The 9,721-nt window shown below is 35.7% G+C and overlaps 1 protein-coding gene across 1 annotated transcript; it reads left to right on the top strand.

The window, feature by feature from the left end:
• Positions 1–6,006: 6,006 nt before the first annotated feature.
• Positions 6,007–8,302, top strand: LOC126691648 (actin-depolymerizing factor 2). The gene is made up of 3 exons (XM_050386694.1): positions 6,007–6,233; positions 7,396–7,661; positions 7,745–8,302. The coding sequence occupies exons 1-3, from the start codon at positions 6,231–6,233 to the stop codon at positions 7,893–7,895; spliced, it is 420 nt and encodes a 139-aa protein (XP_050242651.1). The 5' UTR covers positions 6,007–6,230; the 3' UTR covers positions 7,896–8,302.
• Positions 8,303–9,721: the final 1,419 nt, after the last annotated feature.

The raw sequence follows: 9,721 nt of genomic DNA, 5'->3' as shown, positions 1-9,721 counted from the left end.
GCTTCAAAATTAGGTTTTTTTGAGTATACTAGAGGTTTTCTTTGTTCGGCTGATGGGACATACTCCAGAGTGGTGTGTTTTCTTTGTTCGGCTGATGGGACATACTCCAGAGTGGTGTGCGGGAGGTAACATGTGAGGAATAGGTTCATTTTTATGCAATTGAAAGTTGGTGAGACACAATAAATACCGATGTGAATGAAGGTTGACTGTGCTCATTAGGCTCTCCATTTCAGAATATCTAAACTAACTGATTGAAGGAAAAAAATCCCCTTAGGCTCCTAGTTGAGCTCTCTAAGTGATATAGTTTGTTGCAGGTGATGGTGTAGCAAGTTGGTCGAGAATGTGGTGGAGGAAGGTAATAGAGGCCAAACATTGTAGAAGTAATTTCGAATGTTATAATGGTGCTCGATGTGAGCCTTCTGAGGCTTAATATTGGGGTTGATGACTTCAATTATGAGCTTATCAACCACCTCTCCCCTACTCCCAACCCTAACCAAATATATTGTTCATTGAGTTGTTAAACCATTTATTGTTGAAAAATGGAGTATCACTTACGAAATATCTTGCTTAAGTGATAAAAGATAAAAGGATGTACTACGTAGCCAGTGGCATTTTTTGGTAGAATTTTCTCTTAATTGTTTTGTTGTCCAATAATGAATAAATTACCTTTTTTATTTTTCTTTTTCCCACCCCGCTTGACGAGAAATTATACAGTACTCTGGTGGATCATGTCACTTGTCCACCATTCTACTAAAAGACTCCTACTTGTTTAAAATTGCTGAGTCAATAATCAATTTCTGTTAATTTTTTTTTTTAACTCAGCAATTTTAAACAGATGTGAGTTTTTTAGTGGAATGGTAGACTACGTCACTTGTTCATCATGTGGACATTATAATTTTTCCCGCTTGACTTGTACTGCAACCCGAAGAGGTTATAGGGAAGGGGCGGCTTTGCTCTCTTGTCCCACCTCGAATATGCACATATGTGTTTTGATACCAAAATATTGTTTTCATGGTTAACCAATATCCTAAGGGCACTAGTTAGCATGACCCAAATTTAAAAACCCATTTTTTAATCCCAAACTATTATAATTCTTTTTTTGTTCCCATTTTTGCCCTTATATTATTGAAAAATTTTCTAAAAATTTTAAGGACTAAAAACAAACTTTTTAAAGTTTAGAAACAAAAATAATATTTTTCATGTTCAATTGCTATTCAAAAACACTTACTTCCTCTCCCTCTTAGCACTCTTAAAATTGTTTCTTCATTTTCAATTCCATCTATACCTTATCAATATTGAAGCCATCTCATTAGGGATAATAAATTATCTCCAATCCGTCTCCAATGTAACTTGCTCTAATCTTTCCTACACAAGTTTTCTTGATCTGAAAAATAGATGAGACGAGAATGAGGCACCCTTGATCCGACCCTAGCTTGTCTTGTTGCCATCCCTATTTTCATCCACTTTTGATACAATTTTTCTTTTCTTTTTTTTTTTCTTTTTTTTTTGTTGTTGCTTAATCACTTTTCATAGAATTCAATTATTGGAAACACCTGTAGTTTGATACAACCATTAAAATTATGTGATCATATGGAAGAATGTGCTTGCAATTTAATTTTAAGTTTAAATATCGGTGGTAGCGTTGGGTCGACGCAGAAAGAGAATCTTGATGGACCCAAGCCAAGTGTTATTATGTTCCTTATATTTAAAGTGGAGAGAAATGGTTTGGTTTTGAGGGAAGTATTCAGATTTTACACTACCAAACATACAATGTCAACGACCACCAAATATCTGTCCGTGCCATTGTACATGTACACAGCTGAACTCGCCAAGCCAGCCCTTATGCGGCTTCCCAACTTTGGATATTTCTTTAAGGATTTTGCTCTGTTTTTTTTGTTTTTATTTTTTATGTTCTTCCCCCAATAGCTAGGATTGATTGCTATTGAAAATACCAGGATAATATAATTAAGAATCAAAGTTATTCTGTTATTCATTAAAAAAAAATCAAAGTTTACTAATCTAAAAATTGTCTTACTCACAATGGAATATTAGTATATATTATTAGTTATTTCCTTCATTCAAGACTGTAACGAAATAAAAAAAAGGGCAATAATCACACTTTACAATAAAAAAACCTGCAATAACCCAAAGTTAGATATTATTAAATAACTCAATTTATGTCTTATGAGATTGCTGTTGAGTTATTCTCAAAAAAAAAAAAAAAAAGTATTGTAGTTGAGTAAACAAATATAATTTTGCCTCCAGATAATTTTCAGTTAGATTTACTTCAATTGGATATCTTTTATGTGTGCATGTTAATATTACTTCAACATCAAATATTATAATCAATTTGTTATAATTCATAACATTGTTTCTTAACATATCTACAAAAAATGTTATTGAGACTATAAACTTCAGTATCCCCTCCACCTAATTTTCAAGTTTCTGTTATGTCAAATGTAAATATCTTTTTAAGATCCCTTTCTTGTTGGGAATTTTGTTAAGTTTCTAGGATGTTAAACTTTTTGGCCCATAACATTGCTTCTTGGGCAACATTTTGTAATTGGGATGGACCTATAATCATCCCTAATCTTCTTGATTGGATTTTCTGCCTAGAAGGTAGAGATGAGTTTGAGCCTGTTTCCCCTCCTCTCGTCTTAATACAATTATTCTTAGGCGTAAATGCACTTTTAGTCCCTATATTTTGACGTTTTTCCATTTTAGTCCTTACATTTTATTTTTTCCACTTTTAGTCCCTAAAACCAATTTACGCTTTCCGTTTTAGTCCTTGAAGCACTATTCCGTCACCAAACTAACGGGGAAACTGGACGTGGCTGACGTGAGTATTAAAATATTATTAAAAAAATTATTTGACATTTTTTAAATGCCAAAATTAAAAAAAAAAAAAATTTAATTACTCAATTTTCTTTTCATTATTTGTGTTCTTCCCGTGTTCTTCCCTATAATCAATCTCCAGCAAAATACAAACCCTAAACCTAGATCCTAACCAAACCCCAAACCCATATCCCAGTAAAGCAAACCTTAGCCTTCAAACCCATAAATTTTCTTGGCAAACAAACACAAAAAAAACCTGCTAGAAAAAAAAACCCCAAATCACCACCACCGAATCAAAGAACATGAAGATCATGCCCAAGCAAAAGAATAGAAACCCAGCAACCAGCAAAGCACCACCACCGAATCAAATCATCCACTACCACATCAACAAAACCACTCCCAGACCAAACCATCCAAAGAATAGAAACCCAGCAAAGCACCCAACTCATCCACTCCCAAACCAAACCATAATCAAAGAGGCTGAGATCGGGTGCGATGGGTTTGAGATAGAAAGAGGCTGAGATCGGCTTGATCTGGGTTAGAGAGATGCTATGATCGGTTGGTACCTGGTGAGAGCGAGCACTGAAAACGGGAAGTGGAGAGGCCATGATCTGAGCGAGGCGCTGAGCGGCGGCTTTGGCGGTGAAGTTCTGAGTGTGCTTGACGGTGGAGAAGGCGGTGAGCAAAATCTAGGTTTTGGATTTTTTTTTTTTTTTTTTTTTTTTTTTGTGAGCCTCATCGTGATCCGTTGATTGTCTTTGTGTCGTGTATCAGAGCCATCAATTATCTTCTTTTTCTTGTTCTGTTTTGTTGATGAAACTGGTACAGAGAAATGAAACACTTATGGAGTAGCAATAATTTATAATTTTTTCAAACAAGTTAGTACAGACTACAGAGGAGCTTGACTAATACGTGGTCTCACACTCTCCACAAAATAAAATAGCAATATCTCACTGGTGTGTCTCTCCATCTCTCACTCACACTCGCTCACAGAGTTTCTCAGTCTCTCTCTGTGCGTTTGAGATATTTTTAAAAAATTTGAAATTTTCAGATCGATAAAAAAATATCTTGGATGGTGTAAAAATGTCGTCCACCAAACTTATTATTATTTTTTGCCATTTGGTTGCTGGGTTTCTATTCTTTTGCTTGGGTTTGATCTTCATGTTCTTTGATTTGATGGTGGTTGTAGGGACACGATTTATTTAACAGCCCAAGAATGACGTTGGGCTCGTATGCAAAGGGTCCCAACAATATGATTTGTAGAGAGTGGGCTTGAAAGGCATGATCTTGGGCACAGGTGGATGGTTTAATCGTGGCGTCTATGGAAGTTCTTATATGGGCGGGCTTGGCTTGACTAGCTAAGCCCTCCATTAGTACGGGTTGTAGGACTTAAGTTCTCGGACGCTGTCCAAGGAGCCTTATATCCTTCCCTTTCTCCCTTTTACCGGGGGAGGGAGTCCCTCTTTTTCTTCTGGGGGTTTTTCCTTTTATACTAGTGTTTGTTTCCCCCTTTAGAGTCCACGTGTAAGTTTCACTTTTCTGGGGTGCAGACCTGTCTTGTCAACCCATACCTAGAGTGGTTTGGGGTTGTTGGGAAAGTTAAAGGGTATGGTTTAGAGTATGGACTTGTCAGATACAGGGTTTTGTATTATGATGTTAGCAGCTTTTTCCCTTACCCTGTCCCTACATTCAGTTTGCCCCTTTCTTCAGGCATTTCGTGAGGTGCCGAGCATGAGGTCGTCCTCAGCAATGGCTCTCCTCGGCTTGGGCCCTGGGCCCTAATGCAGAGTGGGCCTGGCCCGCGAATTCCCTGCCCCCACAGTGGTGATTTGGGTTTTTTTTTTTTTTTTTTGTGTTTGTTTGCCAAGAAAATTTATGGGTATGAAGGCTAAGGTTTGCTTTACTGGGATATGGGTTTGGGGTTTGGTTGGGATCTGGGTTTAGGGTTTGTTTTTTTGCTGGAGATTGATTATAGGGAAGAACGGGAAGAACACAAATAAAGAAAAGAAAATTGAGTAATTAATTTTTTTTTTTTTAATTTTGGCATTTAAAAAATGCCAAATAATTTTTTTAATAATATTTCAATACTCACGTCCAGTTTCCCCGTTAGTTTGGTGACGGAATAGTGCTTCAAGGACTAAAACGGAAAGCGTAAATTGGTTTTAGGGACTAAAAGTGGAAAAAATAAAATGTAGGGACTAAAATGGAAAAAAGTCAAAATATAAGGACTAAAAGTGCATTTACGCCTTATTCTTAATTATTAAAAAAATTTATCTTTTCTATTGAAAATGAGGTTAATTATAAAATATTATAGAATATTGATGGAAAAAACACATTAAAATTATAAAATATTTAACATGGCGGTTCATAAAACCATATACATGTATTAAATCATATGATTGTCATGTAAATAATAATATTACATGCGGAAACTAATTTGAATTTCCACATAATAGTTTGGAGGAAGCCTTCAAATTAGTTTGAAGAAAAATTCTTTCTCCCGAATGGTCCATGCTTAAATTAGATGCATTGATTTAAAATTGCTTATTACTAAAATGTTTTTTTTCCCTTCATTTTATTATTTTCTGTGTCAAGAAAATCACTTTCGAAAGAAAGCAATAAATCTAGGGATACAATTTTTATTTAAGAACTACTCATATAACTTCATGTGATTGGAGTATTTAAAAAAAAATGTGTCTTTGATAAATCTATTTGAAACTAATATTACTTCAATTACAATCTATCAATTTACAATGATAAATTTTGTATCTAGATTATTGTTCAAAAGAAAAACTTAAGAGTAGATTTCTATTAGTTCAGCTGATAAAATTTCTAATTCCCGTCTACACAACAAAACTAACTAATGTCTTGAGTTTATATATTAAAAAAAAAAAAAAAAAAAAAAAAAAAACTCAAGGCAAGCGACGTCGTATAGTGACCATTGATCTTTAGCCGAGTCTCATTCCACTCAAGAGTCCAGAGCGAGCCGACCCGTACAAATCCACCGTCCACCCATACGCGAGAAAGAATTTCTCTGGTATATGTAATAAAACGTGGCGCCACGCCATTGGCTAAACGGTTTTCCACACACCCCTCAGTCGTAATCGTAGTCGTATACCACGATTGATACTTAAAACTAAAAAAATCCTTGCCCACCAGCGAAAGAGAGAGAGCCACCTCTAAAAATCTACTACGTAATAAAAAGGGCATTTCAATATTCAACTTATTTAAGCAACCAGATATCAAGGAGAACACTCAAACCCAAACCCAAACCCAAAGCCTTCGTCATCGGACGATTCTCCCATCTCTCTCTTTCTCTCTCAACTTCTTATATCTTCTCTTCCTCAACTATCCACTGCAACAACAAAAAAGAAAGAAGAAGCCGAACAAACAAAATGGTCAGTCTCTCTGTTTACTTCTTTTATCCTAGGGTTCTGACTTTACTACTCCGATCGTACTCAAATTTTTCTTTTAATTTTTTCGCGGTTTCTTAGCAGCCAAACGGATCTTCGTTTTTCGAAAAAAAAAAGTTGTTGTTGTTGAAGTCGGTGTTTGATCTGTGCTCGATCTGATTGTTTGAACTAAAAATTGACTAGAATTCTAGAAATCTGTGTGGATTTGTAGCTCCTTAACCGTTTTGCTGTATTTCGTTTGCTAGCAGATCTGATTTTCGTTCCGATGTTTAGTATACGATTCGCGATTTCTGTAGCGGACTATCCTTTTTTGTTTTTTGTTTGGTTTTGTTTTGTTTGTTTGTTTTTTCTGTTTTTTTTTTTTTTTTTTTTTTTTTATGATCAATGATTTCTCTCAAAATTCGAGTGATTGTAAATTGTGTGGATCTACTGTCCTTAGTCAATGGATCTTGCTTGCTTTGCTGTGCTTTCTGTTTAGATTTTCTTTTTTACTCTAGATATTTTTTGTGTATGTGCGGGTGTGCTGGTTTTGGATGTAGTGAATGTGCGTTATCCTTTGAAAGCGGACGGTTCTGACTTTTTGCATTGCGTGTTAATTTTTTTTTTTTTTAATTTATTATTACTTTAAGAGTATTTTAGTGATGGCTATGGAAGTGTATGCTTGTTTGATTTGAATTTCATATTTCAATAATATGAATATGTTTTCAGTTTTGAACCGAACCGGAACGCAGTAACCAAACGGGCACTATCTACCTTAAGCAGAAATGTTAGAGGATAAAGAAGGCCAAATTTTGTTTGTTAGAATTTTACAACAACTAAGCCTTAGTCCCAAAATTTTGGGGTCGGCTATGGATTAGTTTGTTAGAATTTTACACTGATTCACAATTTATTTTCTGCAGCCCATAGTTCAGGATGGATCAAATTAGACTAGAATCGATTTAATCATCGTGATCTTATTCTTGTCTATTATCTTTCTTTCTCTGTCATTCCAGCAATCAAATGTAGGGTAATAGAATATAATTTCTCAATGTTTCCAATATTTTGGAATGCTACTTATGTCAGTATTCCACGTATCTTATGTGGGTCTTACTGAGTTACAGAATTATGTCAAGTATTTTATCTCTATGATGTGCGTGCAATTCCTCAGGCCAACGCAGCTTCGGGTATGGCAGTGCATGATGACTGCAAGCTGAAGTTTTTGGAGCTTAAGGCAAAAAGGACCTATCGCTTCATTGTTTACAAGATTGAGGAGAAGCAAAAGCAAGTTGTTGTGGAGAAGGTTGGTGAGCCAAACCAAAGTTATGAGGATTTCACTGCAAGCCTTCCCGCTGAGGAGTGTCGTTATGCTGTCTACGATTTTGATTTTGTCACTGAAGAGAATTGCCAAAAGAGCAGGATTTTCTTCATTGCGTGGTAACTATGATCCATCTTTAATTGATCTTTGTTGCCATGTTCTTGGTGGTTGTATGTTCTAATTCCTTTCCTGTTCTATGAAGGTCTCCTGATACGGCAAGGGTTAGAAGCAAGATGATTTATGCAAGCTCCAAGGATAGATTTAAGAGAGAGCTTGATGGAATTCAGATCGAGTTGCAAGCAACCGATCCAACTGAGATGGGTCTTGATGTCATTAAGAGCCGTGCCTGCTGAATACAAATCGTAGCCCTTGCGACAGGGAGTTCCTCCCTTCATCCCTTCTTTACTTAAGTGAATTGTTTATAGTTTGTGAGATGGTAAACTTGGCTAATTATCGTCTTAATTTCCAAGCTTTGCCGTGGAGTCTTTTATTCATCTTGGACAAGTGTTTACCACCTCCTGCCTCCCTGGCGGGTCTGGTCTTGTGTAAACAAGTATCGCTGGTTTCCGAAATATCATGTGATTTGTTATCTATAGAACCTATGTACTGTCGAGTGGCCTTTCATAGTCTTATTCCTACTAGCTAATATGTAACTGTTCGTGGGGGTTAGACAACACCTTTAGAGTTCATTTCAAGTTTTGAATTGATCCCTGTCATTTAACTTTGGAATGCTAAAGGCGAATGGTTTTAAATCTTCAAATTGCTGATTTATTGTCTTGTTTTGTTTTACATAGATAAATATTAAAATGTATCAAGAGAACTGATATCTGATTTTGCAAAATTTTTTATATTTTTTTAAAACTATTTCTACTTTCTTCTTAAATAAATATTCTTTTGAGTTATTGTGGGTTGCGGAACAGGATTTGCTTACTTGTCGCACTTTGAGAATTTTAAGGTCAATGACATCTTCGTCCCTAGTATCTTACTGAATTATTACGAGCCTTTGTTTGTGTTAATTGTTCAAATACCTACCTATAATTCCTAAAGAATAATTATAGGGACAAACCTAATCGCACATTTAATTTTACATATGTTGATATGTGCGATTATTAGTGGTTAACATTTTTAGCCTACTCTTATTTATATGGACTCACCACTTTTGGTTGATTATTTACGGTCGTACAAGTCAACTAGTTGAGAAATTCGGTGTGAAAATGATTGTGTCCGTGTTATTGTTTGTTAATTCTTAAATGATGGAGAAGCTTGTCTGTGTCGCAATGTGTCTACCACTCTATTTTCGCAGTCAACTTTAATAGTAAAATGTTACCACTATATACGGAGTCAACTTTAATAGGAAAATGTTGTTGATGTAGACCAGGCTAGTATGACTAACCTATTCACCTATTGTTTCCCCTTAGTCGGAGCCTATCCTATACCCTCCTTACAGTTTGCGTTGTGTTGCACTACTAGTATTGTTTCGTCTTCCTCTTCTTCTTTAATGAATCAAACTAATTTCATTAAAAAAAACCCAACTTACAGCACTCATAGGAACAAGTCAAAGACCCTGCTAGTACAACTTCATATCAAAATCAAGTATAGTCAAAATAGCTATTTTTAGAACAAATAAGTGCAAACCCTACTTGCAGTAGAGGACTCTGCTTAAGATAAAGTCATTGAATCCCCCAATGGCCATCACACGAGCTTTCACATCCCATCTTATGGATTGCAACACCTCTTCCTTAGTTTTAGAGTGACCTTGATGAATTCTAGAATACCTATGTATTTATATGTTAGAATATGCAGCTCCCCAAGCAAATTTTCTTGTTTCTTTCAAACTACTTCCCTTCAATTTATGACCACCCTAGCATACTAAATCTTCCCAACAAAACTCAGGCTTAATGACGAGGCACCAGCCCATAATCTCCTTTCAAAGTCTTCTTTGTAAAGGAACATTCAAAAAATAAACCTACTTTTAGTATAGGCTTTGCAAAGAACACAGCATGACACACCTTTATATCTCCATTAGATCAATCTGTCTCTAGTAGTCAAACTGCTCTTGAAGTCCAGCTTGCATCTAAATGCATATTTTGGAAGCGTGAGCCAGACCAACCTCCACCAATTCACCTCTGGTAGCTTGGTTCTAATTGCATTCTAGGTTTGGGTGCAGTTAAAGCCTCCA

This window comes from Quercus robur, chromosome 7 (genome assembly GCF_932294415.1).
Source record: "Quercus robur chromosome 7, dhQueRobu3.1, whole genome shotgun sequence".
Classification (NCBI taxonomy): Eukaryota; Viridiplantae; Streptophyta; class Magnoliopsida; order Fagales; family Fagaceae; genus Quercus; species Quercus robur.
The sequence above is the reverse complement of the archived record's forward strand: the minus strand, read 5'-3'. Positions and strand labels throughout refer to the sequence as shown.